Source organism: Nyctereutes procyonoides, unplaced genomic scaffold (assembly GCF_905146905.1).
Source record: "Nyctereutes procyonoides isolate TBG_1078 unplaced genomic scaffold, NYPRO_anot_genome, whole genome shotgun sequence".
NCBI lineage: Eukaryota > Metazoa > Chordata > Mammalia > Carnivora > Canidae > Nyctereutes > Nyctereutes procyonoides.
The window spans coordinates 51,559,359-51,579,112 of NW_026575044.1; the positions used below are offsets into that span (position 1 = coordinate 51,559,359).

General features: G+C 40.2%; 1 protein-coding gene across 8 annotated transcripts in view; it reads left to right on the forward strand.

The window, feature by feature from the left end:
- The window catches only part of CEP192 (centrosomal protein 192), a 156,383-nt gene extending 136,997 nt beyond the window's left edge, over positions 1 to 19,386 (forward strand). For 6 of the 8 annotated variants that reach the window (XM_055323535.1, XM_055323540.1, XM_055323541.1 and 3 more), the window contains 7 exons: positions 4,325 to 4,404; positions 5,339 to 5,434; positions 9,809 to 9,928; positions 10,579 to 10,697; positions 13,121 to 13,250; positions 13,953 to 14,011; positions 18,977 to 19,386. In XM_055323535.1, the coding sequence (XP_055179510.1) occupies positions 4,325 to 4,404; positions 5,339 to 5,434; positions 9,809 to 9,928; positions 10,579 to 10,697; positions 13,121 to 13,250; positions 13,953 to 14,011; positions 18,977 to 19,118 (746 nt within the window). In that variant the 3' untranslated portion in view covers positions 19,119 to 19,386. The remainder of the gene's footprint in view (positions 1 to 4,324; positions 4,405 to 5,338; positions 5,435 to 9,808; positions 9,929 to 10,578; positions 10,698 to 13,120; positions 13,251 to 13,952; positions 14,012 to 18,976) is intronic. The other 2 variants (XM_055323537.1, XM_055323538.1) reach the window with 1 other exon arrangement.
- The last annotated feature ends 368 nt before the right edge of the window (positions 19,387 to 19,754 follow it).

Here is a 19,754-nt window from a genome sequence, read left to right on the forward strand (position 1 = left end):
GACCATTTGAATGGTAAATGGTTCTCCAACTTTTCAATTTCTGGCTGGAGGTGTCCTTAGGTCTCAAATGAGTCTCTTGTAGACAGCAAACAGATGGGTCTTGCTTTTTTATCCAGTTTGAAACCCTGCATCTTTTGATGGGATCATTTAGCCCATTCACGTTCAGAGCAACTATTGAAAGATATGAATTTAGTGTCATTGTAATACTTACTCAGTCCCTGTTTTTGTGGATTGTTTCTTTGGGCTCCCTCCTTTTTTTACAGGGTTCCCCTTAATATTTCTTGCAGAACCGGTTCGTGGTCACATATTCTTTCAGTTTCTGCCTATCCTGGAAGCTCTTTATCTCTTGTTCTATTCCGAATGACAGCTGGATAAAGTATCCTTGGTGGCATGTTCTTCTCATTTAGTACCCTGAATATATCATGCCACCACTTCTGGCCTGCCAGGCCTCTGTGGAGAGGTCTGCTATAATTTGATACTTCTCCCCATATTAGTTAAGCATCTCTTGTCTATCACTTCTTTAAGGGTTTTCTCTTTATCTTTGGAATTTCTAAGTTTCACTATTAAATGTTGAAGTGTTCAATGGTTTTTATTGATTGGGGGGGGGGGCTCTGTCTCCTGGATCTGAGTGCCTGTTTCCTTCCCCAGATTTGGGAAGTTCTCAGCTATGATTTGTTCAAATATGCTTTCGACCCTCTGTCCCTCTCAGCCTCTTTTGTATCCCTAATTATATGTAAATTCTTCCTCTTTAAGCCATCATTTATTTCCCTTAACCTTTCTTCATGGGCTCTTGTTTTTCTCTTTTTCCTCAGTTTCCTTCCTTGCCATCAACTTGTCTTCTGTGTTGCTTACTCTGTCTTCCACCTCATTAACCCTAGTAGTTAGGACATCCAGTGTGGATTGCAAATCATTTAATTTTTAATTTCGGCCTGATTAGATCTAAATTCTGTAATCCTGAAGTCTCTAGAATCCTTTATTATTTTTTCCAGAGCCATCAGTAGCTTTATAATTGTGCTTCTAAATTGGCTTTCTGACATCGAATTGTAATCCATATGTTGTAGCTCTGTGACAGAGATTACTGTTTCTGATTCTTACTTTTGTGGGAAGTTCTTCCTTCTAGTCATTTTGCTCCGTGCGAAGTGACTGTATGAGCAGGCTGAGTCAAGAATATCAACGATGACCTAAGTAAATTTCATCCTAGATGATTCTGACAAGATCAAAGACTAGAAAATGATTAAGATCAGAACAAAATAAAAAGGACTACTAAAGTGATAAATTTTAAAACAAGTAGTGAAAAGTAAAAGGCCAAGAATCCCCAAAAAAAGAAAAAAAGAGCAGAAAGCACAAGTAAAGAGGGAGAAAAAAGGAAAAAGGATACAGGAATAAATGAATGAATGAATGAATGAATGAATGAATGAATGAATGGGGTCTGGGTGATGGTGGTGGTGAAGAAGTGGTAGTGGAGGGAGAATGTAGTCTACCTGAGGGGTCCTAGAGGGTGATCCTCTTGGTTCTGAGTATATTTTGTTCTCTATGGTAGAGGATGCTCAGTCCCAAATTTAAATAAACCAATACTTGTAGAAGGCCCCAACATTGACCACCAAAACATAAACAAGATAAAAGAGGGGGGCAGAATAGGAATGAAGAGAGAATATAATCTCACCAAATGAACCAGCCCGGTATACCATTTGGTTCTGGGTGCATGTTGGTCATGTTTTAGAAGGTATTAACTTCTACCATTGTAATACAAAATGAGGCAGATAAAAACAAACAACAAAAAAAAACAAAACAGAAAACAAAAACCTGTATCTTGTATATCTCCCAAAATTAAGTTGAGTATGTTGAAGGGAATGTAGAAGTGGAAAATATATCTATGACATATAATTGTGTAGAAATATGAAAGTCCAAAAGGAAGAAACTTAAAAATGAAGAGGTGGTAAAATATTACAGTTAAGGTTGGAAAAGAGAAAAAATACTGGAAATTTTTAGTCTGATATAAAAACGAGTTGTACTGGGAAAAGGGAAAAAAAGGAAGGGTACCCTCTTAGTTCTATATACTGTAAATCCCTCGACTCCCCCTGGAGCTTTCCAGCGCTGCTCAGTCTAGGACTTGCTCTTCCTCGTCCTTCCAGCTGGTCTCTGGGGGAGGGGCTTACTGTGCTGATTCTCAGGTGTGTGCACCTGGGCGAGATCCCCGCCCCCCCCCCCAATCGGGTGCCGGCTCAGTGGGAGCTGTTTACCCAGTGAGGCCCCTGTCCCCTGGCAGCCCCGCCCCTCCCAGGCACAGGGTGACACCGGGAGGAACCACCACACTGGCAGCAGCCAGGTCCTGACCTGGAGTCAGCTCCCCGCGGGTAACTACCCTAGTCTCCCAGTCCACACTGGCCTGGATGCTCCGGTGGTGGGGGTCGCTGACCTGCACCGCTTAGGGGCGCCCAGCGGCAGGAGAGTCCTCCCTGTCCTATGCACTCCCCCTTCTACCTGTCCCGGGGGGAGCACAGGATGGTGGGCTGTGTCCAGGCGCCCTGGGACCCGGGGCCTGTGCTGCTGGAATCGTGCTCCCGGGGCCTCCGAATGCAACAGGGTGCAGCTTGTTTGATTAGCTGCCCACCTAATCGATTGGCTTCTCCAGATGCCCCGAGGGGTTTGGTCCAGTTTGTGGTGCATTTCTCTCCCCCACCCCCCTCAGGCACACTTCCTCTGTGAGTGACTCAGGAAACTGGTGGCTTCACTGCCACTCCTTCGATTCTGCCCAATTTTTCTGATACGTGCTTTTTCTTCTGGGAAGAATCTGGTGTGGATTTTTAAAGTTCCTGCATCTCAGGACTGGGCTTTCCTGTCCTGGAGGCTTTTGCCGCCCGGCCCTTAGCCCGGCTCCTCACGGGGCCCCTCTCCGACTTGATTCTTTTTTTTATTTTTTTCCCTTCCTTCCTACCTTGTTAGAAGCGAAAACCCTTCTCTCTGTAGCGTTCCGGGTGCTCTCTCTTTAAATCTCAGGTCGAATTCATAGGTATTCAGGATGGCTTGAGATTTATCTAGGTAGTTGGTGGGGCCAGGTTAGTTGAGGACCCCTCCTCTTCTGCCATCTTGCCCCCTATTTGACAGCTTCTCTCTTCTCAGTGCCCCTCCCCTACTCCTACTCTCGCTCTTGCGAGCTCTTCAACTCTGCCTCACACATCATTGCAAATATAAAGGCCATTAGGCTAAATCCAAGGCTTCCGCTTCCATCTCTGGCAAACCCTTCTGCTTGGAATCCAGGCCCATCTCTTCATGCCTTCTTGGGCCCTTCCTCCTCGCCTTCTCTCTCCGGTGTCCTCAGTTTCCTCCCTCTGTTGATGCCTTTCCATTGGCACACAATTCCCTCTGCTATCACCTGTTTAAGGAATGCCTTCCTCGACCCCATGACTCCTTGCTGCTCTCCCTGCTTCCTCGACACCCCTCCCTCGTGGAAAGATTGTGCTCCCTGCTTTTATTTCCTCAGGCCGTAACTGAGCTGGTGCTACCACCTCGCCCTTACTTGCTATCGGGGTCACTGAAAAGGGAGTGTCTCTTCTGTGGGCCTTTGTTAATTTGACCTCTCAACACTGGTGGCGGCTCCTTCCTCCTTGGACTGTTTGCTCCTTGCGCCTCTCCTGGTTTTCCCTGCCTCACTTGCTCCTTCTCAGATTTCCTTGATGACTCTTCTTCCTGGGCCTGCCTGTGTCCTCTTCTTTCTCTCTGGTCTGCACCCTGCCCAGCTTCTGCGTGTTGGCATCTCACAAAAAGAATTCATTTTACCCATGAAACCTGCCTCTCCTCCAGCCCACCCTATGTGATCAAGTCGCACCACTGTCTGTCTGTTAAGCCAAATCCCTGGAAGTTATTCACTCTTTCCTCCCCTCCTCTTCCCATATAGTCCACTAGCAAGTCCTTTGCGGTCTGTTTTCTCAATGGATCCCCTGTCTACCTGCTGTTTTTCCTCCCACTGTAATGATTCAGGCCTGCTGCAGACCACCCCACATGCCCCCTTTCAACCCAACTGCTGCTGTGGCGTCTTACCAGGGCTCCTCATCCATTCCAACCCCCTAGCAGTGTCTCTTCTCCACAGCAGCCAGTAACTCTTTAAACATGTAAATCATCTTATAGCTCCCTTTTCATAAGCCCTTCATTTTTTATTCTGTTAGAAAATATTGTAAATTTCCATTGGGCTCCTCTGGGGATCTCATGAGTGTATTTTTCCTCTATGATGAGGTAATTACTCATTGTTACACATTATCATAGTAATCTGCTTGTTTACTTCCCTCTCCAAGAATTGTTTGAATTGTGACATGTGTATTCCTTGTAGAAAATTGTCTGGAACTTGAGAATCATGGTAATGCAGAAGTGAAGTGGCATCTGTCATCTTTAGCTCCACCTTATGTCAAGGTCAGTAATAATTGCCTTAAACATATTCATTTCAATGTTTAAACTTTATTCAGGGTGTTTTTTATACTGAATTACGAACATAGGTTGGGATTATTGGGTTTTTGTCCTACTAATTTACTTCCTTGATTTCCTCTATAGATGGAGCTAATAAATGCCCCATCTTTTGCACAAGGTGGTTTTTAGAGTCAAATTAAAGAGTGTGTGTGAAAATATGTGCTAGCTCATTTAACAGTACCTCCTACAGTTTTAATTTTTATCTGAAATAACTTTATTTTGAAAAAAATATACAAAAATTTTATTATGGAACATTGTGTGTGTGCACACGTATGCATTTTTCTTTCCCACATTCTGAATACTGATGTGTGTTTTTAGCCAGGAGGAGTCAGTGTAAGAGACAGAATGGAATGTTCTTTGTCTGTGAGTCCTAGCCTATTCTGTACTGTAAATAGTCTCCACCATTGGGCTCTACCTAAATAGAGCATGTTGTCACGTATGTGGTTTGGAATACTCTGGCCTTTCTGCCATGTATTTCATATGAGACTAGAAGCTTTGAGCCCTAATACTATCAAAATGTGTGCAAAAGATAGTGCTGTACCCACTGACAAAAAATAACTCCTATTGCATGTGATGTTAAAATGCACATTCAGCAGGGTCTTTGAGGAGAAGGCAGTCCTTCCACATCATGAGCACCATTCTGAAGATAACTGTAGCCAAAGAGGAGTGGCTGGTGATGGAGAGGAGAGTAGTGGGAGGTCTTGTGTGAGCAGAGTTAAGTAGCGCTCCCACTCTAAGGCAAGCATTGAGCTCTCCTATCCCCTGCAAAAAAAAGGGGGGGGGGGTTGTGTGTCCTTGGTAACCATAAAGGTAATGGTCTTGCTTTGAATTGATCTACTGATTTTGTTGTTTGTTTGTTTGCTTGTTTAAATGATTATAGGGAGTTGATGACAGTGGAGATGTTTTTAGAGCTACCTATGCAGCATTCAGATGTTCTCCTATTTCTGGTATACTGGAAAGCCGAGGAATTCAGAAGGTGAGTCTTGACATTTTTTTCATAGCCATTGGCAAGAACATGATGTTGATTGACCAGGAGTGCCTCATTTGTTGCCACCCAGAGCAATTGCTTCCCCTAGACCAGTACTGCTAACAACCAGCTTGCCACAGGAAAGGAGGCCTGCCTCAGTGCACGTCAGTGTTCTGCTTCCTACAGCAGAGGTCTTGCTTTCTAAACAGCTAAACAAAATGCCATGCTTAGTGGTAGGATTGATTTACATTCTGATATAAGGATTTCATGTGGCCACAGACTACCAGTACTTAGAAAACACTCTGAGTAGCTCTGATCTAGGCAATAGTTTTGTCCACCAGCCATAATAGAAAAATCTGCCACTACTCAAAAACAACTCCGTGTTCATGTCATAATAAACAATATATTTTCATGGGCCAGTGGTGATGAATCTTTTTAGCACCATGATCCTCTTAAGTTCTAATTCACTTGTGGACCTGATACAGCTTTTTCAAATATCTCTTAGGGGCAGTCATCATTCACTTGGCCTCAATATTCTTTTTTCACGCTAACAGCTGAAACTCATTTAAACTATAGCATTTATAGGATATTGGTCTATTTATTCAGAGATTCAGACTTTTTTTTTCTTTTTGAGATTCAGACTTATAATCAGTTCTAGATTATAGTTGTGAACTCATTACTGACTGTACAAGAATCTTTGAGCATTGATAGTCACAAACCCTGTGTACTTTACTAGGTCTGTATAAACAGGCTTCCAGAGGGTTTCTGACCTTTTTGGAAAGACATGCTGTACTACAGCATAGTTGATTTCATTTCCCAGCCCACAGTAGGGGCAAAGCAGCATAATAGGGAACAGACACATTACTTAACAAAAGTTCAACATTTAGGGCAAAGGCAGTGGGGAAAGGGTTCCCAAAAAAGCCAGCGGGAAAGACATCCCATGGTCATCAATCAGAAGATCTAATATTACTAAAATAGCAGTACTCCCTAAATTGATGTACAGATTCAATATAATCTCAATCAAAAAATCTCAGCTGTTGTTTGGGTTTATTGTTTTTCTTAAATTGACATGCTGATCCTAAAATTCATGTAGACCTGCACAAGAACCAGAATAACCAAAGCAATCTTGAAAAAGATCAAAGTTGTAGGATTCACTTTCCATTTTCAAAACTTACAGTAATCAAAACTATAGTATTGACATAAGAATAGACATGTAGAATATGTGGACTTGAGAGTCCCCAGATAAACCTCCCTATTTATGATCAGTTTATTTATTTTATTTATTTATTTTAATAAGAGTACTGAGACCATTCAATAAAGAAAGAATATTTTCAGCAAATGGTGCCAGGACAACTGATATCCACATGCAAAAGAATTAGTTGGATCCTTACTTCATACTGTATCCAAAAAGAAACTTGAAGAAGACCATAGACCTAAATGTTAAGAGCTAAAACTATAGAATTTTTGGAAGATAACATAGTAAACATTCATGGCCTTGGGTTGAAGCCTTGATTTCTTAGATATGACACCTGTAAAACACAAGTGACAAAAGAAAAAAATAGCTGAATTATCAAAATATAAAATTCGAGTGCATCAGAGGATACCATTAAGAAATGAAAAGTCTGGAATGCCTGGGGGGCTTAGCAGTTGAGCGTCTGCCTTTGGCTCAAGGGTGTGATCCAGAGTCCCAGGATCGAGTCCCACATTGGGCTCCCTGCATGGAGCCTGCTTTTCCCTCTGCCTCTCTCTCTCTCTGTCTCTTATGAATAAAATCTTTAAAAAAAAAAAAGGTAAGAAAGTGAAAAGTCTGGGGCACCTAGGTAGCTCAGCTGGTTAAGCGTCTGCCTTCGGCTCGGATCATGATCCTAGGATCAAGCCTAGTATGGGGCTCCCTGCTCAGTGGGGATTCTGTTTCTCCCTCTGCTCCAACCCCCACCCTGGCTCATATTCTTTCTCTCAAATAAATAAATAAAAATCTTAAAAAAAAAAAAAGTGAAAAGGCATCCCAGATTATGGGAGAAAATGTTTAGAAATCATATATTTAATGAAGGATTTGTATCCAGAATGTATAACAAACTCTTACAACTAGACAATACAGAGACAAATAACCAGTTTAAAAAATGGGTCAAAGATCTGAATAGACATTTCTCTAACAAAAAAGATACACGGACAATAAATACATGACAGCATATTTAGAATCACTGTTCATTAGGGAAATGCAAAACAAAATCACAGTGAGTTATCACTTTACACTCTTAGGATGACTGAGTTTTTGATCAGACAGTAACAAGTTTTGGTGAGGATATAGAGAAATTAAGCCTTCCTACACTGCTGGTGGGAATAGTAAATGGTACCACTGCTGTTGGAAAACAGTTTGACAGTTCTTCAAGTTAGATGTAGAATTACTGTATGACCCAGGAACTCCACTTCTGGATATATACCCCAAGGCGTTGAAAATCAGTATTCAAACAAAAACTTCTATACAGATATTTGTAGCAGCCTTATTCAAGATAGCCAGAAAGGATAGAAATAACCCAAATGTCCATCAGCTGATAGAGTGATAAAGTATATATCCATACAATGAAAGATTACTTGGCAATAAAAAGAAATGAAGTACTAATAACATGCTACCACATGAACCTTGACAGCATGCTAAGTGAAGCAATCCAGACACATAGTTATATGACTCAATTTGTGTGACATGTGAAATAGGTCAATCTGTAGAGTCAGAAAGTAGATACATGGTTGTTCGGGCTGGGAGTGAAGGTGGAGAGTGGGGAATGGCTGCTGATGGTATAGGGTGTTTGGGTTTTTTTTTTGATTGTTGAAAATACTTTAAAATCAGATTACACTGGTGGTTACATAGTTCTGGAAATATACTAAAAACCCTGACTATGCTTGAAGTGGGTGAATTGTATGGTATATGAATTCTATCTCAGTGAGGCTTTGAAAATAGAAAAACAAGGATACAGGACTAGGTTGTCTCCTGGGAATTTCTCCTTTTACACAGTACCTAACATAAAAAGGAAACCTCAATGAGATCTTTGATTTGTGTCCATCACTGCATATCTTGGACTAAACTATTTGCTTAGCACACTGTCAGGTCACATTTGTCAACTGAACTCCAGGTCTGGGTACTTAATTTATGTTAAGGGAAAAGAAAGCAAGGTAATATCATACTGGAACCGTTTAGGGAAGTACTCCCCAAAACAACAACTATTGACATAGTGATCCAGAAGGAAGAAAAAATTAGTTACCTATTTGAATGGGATTAAAGTTCCTATTATGTGTCTTAATGTGTGTCACATAGAATAATACTAGGTTTTCTCCTCCTCTTTATTTTTGGTGTTGGAAGGCAATGTTAGGTGAGATTTGTAGAGTCCATGGTACTCTAGTGCCCAGTGATTCCAGATAATTTGTACATATTCACCGTTTAGGACATGGTTGTTTTCATTCTTCTGTGATCTTCTCAGCGTCCACATCCTCTTTAATGGTGTAATTCCCTGATACTGATAATAGCCTCTCCTCCATCAGTATCTCGCCTTTGCCTCCACACTCTAAGACTTGCTGGCTGCGTTGTTTCTTATGTTTTGTATTAACAAATTGGGTCGCTTAACAGTTTTAATGTTAAGTCCAGACTCAAATACACTGATTAGTGGTTAACCTAACCAATAGTACTTTTTTTTTTTTTTTTTTTTTACCAATAGTACTTTTAACACTAATTTTTTTTTTTTAAGATTTTATTTATTTACTTATGAGAGACACAGAGAGAGGCAGAGACACAGGCAGGAGAAGCAGGCCCGGTGCAGGGAGCCTGATGTGGGACTCGATCCCTAGTCTCCAGGATCACGCCCCGGGCCAAAGGCGACGCTAAACTGCTGAGCCACCCAGGCTGCCCAACACTAAATTTTTTAATAAAGGAAGCACTTAACACTGGTAAACTTTATAAAAGTCTGTTTTTAAATCTTACAACTTTCTCATTACTGAGCTTTTACAGGTTGTATGCATATAGATCGTATGTATAACTTTGAGGTGTGTAGTTGAAGTAACTGTTTCTAGGCCTTAGGCCTTTACTGTGTGGCCAGCAAGAGGGTTCCATAAGCATTGCAGTGAAAGACTGGATTGTGTTACTGGGGTTAACTATCTTGATTTAGGTCTTGTAGTTGACAGCTCTAGAAATTTTTGATAATGTAAATAACATTTACATTTTGAGGAATATATTACATAGAACCTGAAAGAAAAGTGTATTTTGGATATGGTGTAATTTTCTACCAAAAGTAGAATTGTTCAATTTCCTTTTCAATTAGTGGCAAAACCATATAGCAACTACATGCATATGAGGCTCAGGATCTAAATTTCTCCCCTGGATGTGTTATTTTGTAGGTCTCCATCACGTTTTTGCCCAGAGATAGAGGGGATTATGCTCAGTTTTGGGATGTTGAGTGTAACCCCCTTAAGGAGCCTCATAGGAAACATACCTTGAGATTTCAACTCTCTGGGCAAGTGAGTATTACACTGAATTTAAGTAAATTATTGTGTGTGTATATTAAAAACATTAAGTGAAACTGACATGGAAAACTGTCCTGAAAATGCAAACTGTATTCCTGGTGGTATTCTAATTTCATTAATCCTGTTGTCTGGCTCTGTAATCTTAATTTTCTCATTTGCCTTTATTGATGGGTATGTTTGAGGTCTGGGTTTGGCTCTATGAAATTTGTTTGACTTGATTAGGTAAGATTGTGTGTGTGTATATATATATAAAAGAGGCTGAACAGTAAAAAATACAGGAATTACAATTCAGGGCATTTACAAATCTTAAATTTTCTTTTAAAAGGGAAATAGGGATCCCTGGGTGGCGCAGCGGTTTAGCGCCTGCCTTTGGCCCAGGGCGCGATCCTGGAGACCCGGGATCGAATCCCACGTCGGGCTCCCGGTGCATGGAGCCTGCTTCTCCCTCTGCCTGTGTCTCTGCCTCTCTTTCTGTCTCTCTGTGACTATCGTAAATAAATAAAAATTAAAAAAAATTTTAAAAAAAAAAAATAAATAAATAAAAAAATAAAAGGGAAATAGTAGAATTCAGATAGGTAAATGTCCATATATTTTTCCAAGAGTATTTATTTCTCCTTTCTCACCCTTCATTTTCTTTTTTATAGAGTGTCAAAGCAGAAAATGAGCCTGAAGGTTCACAAATTTCCACAAACTCCCTCATTAAACTGGATAATTTAGTTATGCCCCGAAGACAAGGTGTATCAGAGACTGCTCTCATACCCAGGTATGTTGTTTTTACCATTCTTTTGACATTTTCTCCAGTACTTTGAGATATAATTACATTCAGTAAAGTGCTCAGTGAGCTTACCTATGAGCTTTCATGCATTGCTACAACTCTAATGAAGATAGAGAAGAATATTTCTCTCACCTGAAAAGCTCTCACACATCCCTTTGCAGTCAGCCCCACCCTCAACCCAGTATCCATTCTGGTCTATGGCCATAGGTTGGTATTGTTGAATTTCATACACATACACACTCCTTGAGTTCTGGCTGCTTTCACCACACATAATGTTTTTGGGATTCATTTGTGTTGTAGAGCATATATGTAGTTTGTCCCTTTTCATTGTCAAGTATTGCTTTATGTGAACATATCACAGTTAATTCATTTTCCTGGTGACATTTGAGTGCTCCATATTTGGGGCCATTATAAGTGAAGGTGCTATGAGCATTATTGTATGTGTATTTTTGTGGATGTACCTTTTAATTTCCTTTGGGTAAAAACACCTGAAGAATAGAACTGCTGGGTCATATTGTACACATGTGCTTAACTTTAAAACAAACTGCCAGGTAGTTTAAACAAAATGACCATACCATTTTATGTTCCCTGGAACACTGTGTAAAAGTTGATTCTTTAAAAACTTCTTTTTTTATTTTTATTTAATAGTTTATTATATTTCTTAGTAATCTCTACACCCAACTCATGACACCAAGATCAAGAGTTGTATGTTCCTCTAACTGAGCCAGCCAGGCGCCCCTTAAAAACTTTCTAAAAAAAATTTTTTTCCAGGAGCTTATACAGCTCTAATGATAGTATTTAAGTATTTTACCTAATAAACATGTTTTCTTACAATCCTTAATTAACTAATGTTTAGGTCTAACTTTGTTCTGGAGGAAGATGCTTGTGAGAAAAATTAAATGTTAAATACCTGCTAAATTTAATATACATGTTGTCATTTATTTTCTAATGGAAGTAAATAATGCAGTTTTTAAGAAATTAGGCTCCTTTGAAGAATATGCATTCTTACCACACTCTTTTGATGCCATTTACTCATTTGTTCATCTCATCTTTACGGAGTGCTGCCATGTAGTGGAAGCAGAACTGCCCTGGTCCTTGCTCCAGGGACTTCATCTCCTGGAGAAGGAGCCCCATCACAAATAATCTCACTTACCATCCATGGAAAGGACTGAAAGGAAATAAATGAGAAACATGACAGAGGGAGCTTGATATGTGATACCTGGGAAGAGCCTCCCTGAAATTGGACCTTTGAGTTGAGGAGGATGAGTAGAAATGATGGAGGTGTAAGGACTGGGTGGTGGTTGTTGGCCCTTGCAGAACCAAAGGCCTAGAACCCAGAGGGAGAGAGAGTATTGTGAACTGAGGCCAGAGGGCTGGTGGGGAGAAGCAGACCACACAGGGCCTCACCTGTCAGATGTTAATTTGGGGTTTATCTAGGAAGCTGTTGGAAGCCATTGAATGACATCAGATTCCAGTATTTGTAGAAAAATCCTCTGGCTGTGGTATAGTCTGATTAGAAGGAGGCAAGAGTAGATAGGGTAAAATGAGTCAGAAGCTATTTTTTTAAGTAGTCCAGAACTAAAGTAGTGTCAAGAAAGATGAAGAGAAATGGACAGATAGGAGAAGTCTATAGAAGGAAATTCAAAGGACTCAGTAAATGGGTTTGAGTAAAGGGGCTTGAAAGAGAACAGTGGTCAAAGTTGGCTCCCAAACAGAAATAAACTCGAAGGTCAGGTTTGAGAAGATCCCAGGTTTAATCTGTATTTGTGGAGACAGATCACTGTATGGTGATAGGCGTGTTGCCTAGAGGCTCAGTCTAGGCTGAGATACAGACCTGGGAGTCACATGAGGGTGGGGTTGCTGGATCACCGCGCCGGAATTGCCTAGGGAGACTGTGCGAGAGCGTAGGGATGTCCAGGATCCAGCCCCAGAGGACAGTAGCATTGGTGGTGAGGGAGTGGGAATGAGCTTGCACAGACGGCCTGGCATCTAGGTCACTGCATCAAATGCTGTCGAGAGACTAGAGCTTGAGTCCTACCATCAGGGTAGTGTGTCAGGAAAAATGAAGGTCATCCAGTGGACTGCATGGTGAGTGGTATGGGTAACATGAACTAAGGTAACAGGAGCACCTGCATGCACATGGGGTGTGAGGCGAGCAGAGAGGCTTTCTCCGGGGAGAGAGGAGCTGTCCTGTCCCACGTAGCAGCTGACCCTACAGCTTGTCAGACTGCTGTGGTGGTGTTCGATCTTCACACACAGTAATGAAGCTGCCATTACAGAACTAGTTTCCAGCTGAGTTGTGAGAGAAAATACAAATCAAAACACAAAACACTTCCTAACTGCATATAGACAAGTAGTTTAAATTACTTACCTGGATTTTAAATAGTTGATTTTTCAATCTGTTTCCAAAGCAGGCAGCTTGACTTGACTCACCGTGGGGTTTATGCCTCAGAAGATGTGTATCGGTTTCTGCCAACTAGGGTAGGGGAATCCAGGACGTTGAAGGTCAATTTGCGAAATAATTCTTTCATTATGCACTCTGTAAGTTGGAAATAGTATTGTGGGTTTTGGGAAAGTGGATGTGTTCAACTATTTGATAAATATTTTCCTAATAGAGGGAGACAGAACATGAGAGACTCCTAACTCTGGGAAACAAACTAGGGGTGGTGGAAGGGGAGGTGGGCAGGGGGTGGAGGTGACTGGGTGACGGGCACTGAGGGGGACAGTTGATGGGATAAGCACTGGGTGTTATTCTATATGTTGGCAAATTGAACACTGATAAAAAATAAATTTATAAAAAATATATATATATAATTTCCTGATAATTTAGGAGCTCGTTCTATAGTTTATACTTGAGTTATAATAATGAGTTGATTTTTTTTCTTTTAATGCTTTATACTGTGTTTGAAAACAGACTCCTGGGAAATTCATGAGTTTTTATCTCAAAATCAGAAATATTTAGCATTTGTTTTCATATTTTCATTTTAAAATTTTTCCTTGTTTTCTTTTTCTTCTGTACCGTCACACCAACATATTTCTGGATAACATTTACTCTAATTAGAACTAGAGTAAATTCATATTAAATTATTTTAAGTGCATTTTCATGAGCATTTATTGTCTTAATTTTGTGATTATACTGAAATTTACTAGACACCTTTAATTAAAGAAATGCATGGCATGTTTTAAGTGTGCTCAAATATCTAACTTGCATAACTTAATAAAGTGTTTCATCTTAAATTCCAGCTGAAATTTTTAAGTCCCAGAGAGCCTTTCTACGTCAAACATTCAAAATACTCTCTGAGGTGAGTTTATCATAAATCAAAATGTTCTCATCCTAGTGCAGGACTTTGTTTTCAGGACTTTAGGATTTCTCCTGGGGGTTGGGACTTGTGAGCTCTCCCCATTCCACGATAGCTCGTCATCACCATCACCAACCCCACAGAGCATTCCTTATGTTTTTGAAAAAAAAAAGCTGAGGAACCTGCAGGGAAAGCATTTCATGACTGCCTTTCATGACTGCATATAAGTGTGCTTTACTATCTAGCAACCCAAACTTTGTGAGATGGTTTGGATTTAGCATGTGATTCCTGCTACCTGGTCTTTTGCTCGTCACATAAATATATAAAATATTAATTATCTTATGATTTAGAATAAATCCTGCTTTAAATGTTATTTTTACTATGCTGAGGATCAGGGAGTTAAATTTTCAATAATTGGGACAAAAACCTTCCCAGATTAACTGGGAAAACTTTTACTATATTTGTCCTTCTTCAAATACCCTATACTTCTTAAACTAGGGCCTCATTTTCTTGTCATCCTTACTACTCTTTGTTTTCCATATGGTCTATATTTAGATTGAAATCTCAAACTGGGTTGTTACTGTTATATAGAATTTTAACAGTAGGGTTCTGTTGGACTTACCACTGAAGAATAATTTTATCTCTTTGAATCTTTAATTAAGCTATTTAATTATAAGATATTTTATTTTAGTGTTAGATGATTCCAAAAACATGTTATGTTCCATTGAAAACTTGGAGCACCCTGTAAACATTCAAGGACTGCCTCTGAAGCACCAAGACTAGCACCAGGACCAGCCCCATGGATTGTGATGGAACAACACGTTTTCACGTCCCTTCTTTTCTTATAATCCCTTAAAAAGCTACATGGAAGAGAAAGGTCTAAGTTTAAAACACCATGACTACACATTTTCTAGCTTCTGCACTCTGAGTCCTTGACTTCCAGCAGCCTGCAGGCCTCCAGTTAAGGAGGCTTTCTTTGCCCTACTGATCTAGGATGGGTGGTGTTAGATTGTGTTAACAGTGGGTGGGCACTACTGAGTACGTGAGGAAGAAGACGACCAAGTGAAGTCAACCCCAAGTCATTGAAATCCTCTCTCATGACCCTTCCATAGGCTGAAATTTTACATTTTAAAGTAAGAATGACTTCTTTCATCTTTGGAGAAGAAGCAAAACTTTGCTATGGTATCTCACTTGAAAATTTTACCATAAAACTGAAATAATAGTGCCTGTTCTTATTGTAAGTGTTGAGTGCTTTTGTGCTCATGAAATATAAATGCTGGTTGAGAGCAACGTCTAGTTTGCTTTGGCAGGTGGAAGAAACCTATTCTGAGGGTCTGAGAGGGAGTTGCCAGCTTTTCATTAGTGATGTTTTTGTTAATTAGACCTCTCTCTGCTCTATGACACCATTAACTCCAGCCAGAGTAATAACATGACTCTTTAGTCATCTATAGAGTACATGAGGTAATCCGTGCCTTACTCCTAACAGGCACCTTCCCCATGGCACTCATGAGGCCTGACGGGGCTGTTCTCCTGCTGAAACGTGAAAGCTGCCCAAGGCCTTTGGGACATAAACTGACTGCAACATAGTCAGGAGAGCTTCCCCCAGAGGCCACAGGACTTTTGCCTAGTTCAGAGGTGGGGAGCATGAATGTATGTGGGGGATGTAGCCCCCTTGAAGCGATAGATTGTAAAGAATGTAACAGGGAAAGATAAACCCTGATTATCACTTATTTGGTAAAGTTTGTTTTGAGGACTTGAGGTGATCATTTCTGTCATAGCTGTGTAAAAAGAATTCATTCATGTTCCACTTAACCCTGAAAAGCATTCTTCTGTTAACCTATTGTTTTATTCAAGTCTAATCTGCTTAGACAGTAGAGTAACTCATTTCTCCCCTCCTGTGCCCACGTCTGCCTGCACCCAGCATCCTGGCAGGCTCCTGCTGCAGAGCTACCCAGCTCTGCTATGTCATTCCAGAGGATAGGACGGTTCTCACACTAAGTCACACTGGGGACAGCACTGTCGTTACTTCTTACCAACACACAGGAACCAAGGAGTTTTACTTCATTTTCTTTGATAATGATAGTACCTTGGCTATGCTAAAAGGCTACTTTTTTCCTGCACAGAGTATTCCTTTTCAATTAAAAAGAGAAAGAAAAATTATGGTTTATATAATTTGTAGGTTCTGTAGATGGGGACATATAGTTAAGGAGGTGGTTTAGAGTGCTTTTCCACAGCTACTGCTTCACTCTCTTATGCCTCTTTGGTCTTTGTGTGCCTTTGCTGTAATGTTGGTCCTCAGCTAGTTAAGGGATTTTGAACTAGACGTCTCCTCTGGGTCTTACGTGTGTGTGTGTGTGTGTGGTGTGTGTCTGTAGAAGACAGAGATCAAAGCAGTTTTTAATAATAGTACAAGGTTAAATATATCCATCTTGTAGTGTTTTAGAGCTGCGTTCAATTTCACAGTCCTTTCTAAATTACATTCTAGTTTATTCAGAGTATCTATAAATCTAAAGCAAACAATATATGTTTATCATAATACATTCTTAAAACATTCTCAGTTGAATATAGAACATTTCTGTTCCATATTAAAATTTGTTAATGATGGATCTCTCAGTTTTATTTCAGGAATTTTATTACTTTCAGTAACTTATAAGGTATAAAGCCTCTTAAGTTAGCAAACTGTACTACATTATTCTGGGTGCTGAAATGCTAACGTGAGGGACGCCCCAGGTGGCTCAGAGGTTGAGCGCCTGCCTTCAGCCCGGGGCGTGATCCTGGAGACCCAGGATCGAATACCACGTCCAGCTCCCTGTACATGGAGCCTGCTTCTCCCTCTGCCTATGTCTCTGCCTCTCTCTCTCTCTCTCTCTCTCTCTCTCTCTCTCTGTGACTATCATAAATAAATAAATAAATAAATTTTAAAAATAAATAAATAAATAATTTAAAAAAAGAAAGAAATGCTAATGTGAAAGATAAAATGATAGTTTGTCAGTGCCAAGGACTAGGTACCATTTTTCTTAAAGTCACATTGCTTTGATACAGGAAATTAGAGTACAATGCATTTGGGGAAAATAACCCAGATGTGTGTGTGGTGTATGTGTGTGTGTGTACACATACATATACATATATTTTTTAAATTCTGCCCTGCCAGTTATATCCAGGAAAGGGGCTCTGAAATACTAAAACTGTTCTCCAAAATACTAAAATACCCAAAAGCCAACACTGTACTGAGTTTTATCAGGAAACATAATTCCAACATATATTGGAAACAAAAGCATATAACCATTCTGATTGCTGAACTTTAAAACATGTAGTTCAGAGATGAGACTCAAGGATGAAGTACCTTCCCTCTGAGGAAAGTCTAAAAGCTATAAATTTTCACTTAAAACAATTAAGACTAAACGTCAGTGACATCACATAGGTTGTGATAAAGTATATGTGGTTTCCGTCACCATAGGAATAAAGGGGTTTTTTTTTTTGTTGTTTTTTTTTGAAGCTCTTGGGATCGAGTTTTATGAACAGAAACCTCCTAACATGATACTTTTTAAAAATGATTTTTTAGAGAAAGAGAATGAACACATGCAAGCAGGGGGAGGGACACAGGGAGAGGGGGAGAATCTCAAGCAGTATCCCTGCTGAGTGTAGGGCCTGACAGGGGCTTGATCTCATGACCCTAAGATCATGACCAGAGCTGAAACCAAGGGGTAGATGCTCAGCCCAACTGAGCCACCCAGGGACCCCAAACATAATAGTTTTAGAGACAGGGCACTCATTTACTCCCTCTGTATACAATTACCCTTGAACAATGCAACGGTTAGGGCTGCCAACCTCCATGCAGTAGAAAATCTGTGTATAACTTTTGACTCCCCCCAAATTTAACTTTTAATGGTCTGTGGACCAGAAGCCTGACCAATATTAGCATTTTTGTATATGTCTTATATACCATATTCTTACAATAAAGTAAGTTAGAGAAAAGAAAATGTGATCAAGAAAATCATGAGAAAATACATTTTATTTTAAAGATTTTATTCATGAGACACGCAGAGACACAGGCAGAGGGAGAAGCAGGCTCCCTGTGGGGAGCCCGATGGTGGGACTTGATCCCAGGATCCTGGGATCTCAACCTAGCCAAAGGCAGATGCTCAACCACTGAGCCGCCCAGGTGCTCCAAGAAAATACATTTATAGTACTATACTTTTCCGGGGGGGTGGGGGGGAAATCAACACATAAATGGACCTACTTATTTGAAACCTGTATTGTTTGAGGGCCAAATATAATCTGAAAATAAATTTTCAAGAAAGTTTTTTATAACAGTTGATAATACTGAGCAAACTCTGCACAGACCTGTTGATGATGAGCATGGGGCAGGTTGGTTTAATATCCTTCCCAGGGGCTCCTGGGTGGCTCAGTTGGTTAGGTGTCTGCCTTTGGCTCAGGTCGTGGTCCTGGAGTCCCAGGATCAAGTCCCACATCGGGCTCCCTGCTCTGCAGGAAGTCTGCTTCTCCCTCTCCCTCTGCCTGCTGCTCCCCCGACTTGTGCTCTCTCTGTCAAATAAAAATCTAAAATCTATATATTATATGTATTTCTGCTGGAGGTTGAGTATGCTGCTGGAGGAGGATGGTCAGGATATGTCAGGTGTTCTCTCACTCTTAGGCAGGCCATTCTCTGCCTCTGCAAACAACACAAAGTTCCATACACAATAGCACAGACCTCTTGTTTCCCTTTTCCTATTTTTGTTGAATAGCCAGGAATATATATGCAATACTCTTTGAATCAGATTTTACATGGCCCTCTCCTCCGTGCCAGTTTCTTATTAAATAGCATCAAAGAAATGAGAACTAAACTTAAACTGAATGTAACTCTACTAAATTCTTTCATGAAAATCCGATTGTGCTCTCAGTGATATATTTCCGTGATGCACTTGCTGCTGTAGCATCAGGCTGATGACCTTTCCTTTCTCTTCACAGAGCCCAGCATTACATCAACATGCCTGTGCAGTTCAGACCCAAGTCAGTGGGCAAATTTGAAGCTTTGCTTGTTGTTCAAACAGATGAAGGCAAGAGTGTTGCTATTCGACTAATGGGTGAAGCTCTTGAAAAAATCAACTAGATATATTTTGTGTAAAGTAAATTACAAAAGTTATGTTTTGGTAACTTTTTCTTACACTACAATATTCTTTTGTATATATTTTGTAAGATTTTTGTTTGTCTTGAGAAGCTTATACTGAAGACCTAAGATATCATGTATGTAGCCTATATTATTATACTTAACATTTTTAAGGGGAGAATTCTATTTTTGCATTGATTATGATACTCTGAATAAATATGGCATATATTTTACTGTGGTGTATCCAGAAATAAACTTAATTTCCACTGAACCTTTTTTATATGATGTCTTACAGAAATCAGAATATTGCTTTTTTCTGCTATTTTTTTTCAAGCTGCTGTGGTTTTTTTTTTTTTTCCCCCTCTGTTACACTGTTTGTTTTTCTCTCTAAGAAATTCCTTCTCTGGTCCTTCTGTCTCTTAGCTAATTGCCCAGACTAGAAAGGAAGTGTACTTTTAAAGAAATTGTTTTTCTCTAGAGTAGGAGAATTCATATTCTGTGCAAATACATTGGAGAGGTTGATGTATTTTAAAACAGATTTATTGTGATGAAAGCTAAATGGGACAGCTGCTCCAGAACACTGCATAGAAGGAATGCTCCTCAAGCAGGTGCTGGGGAGGGGAGAGGGGGTATGGGGGG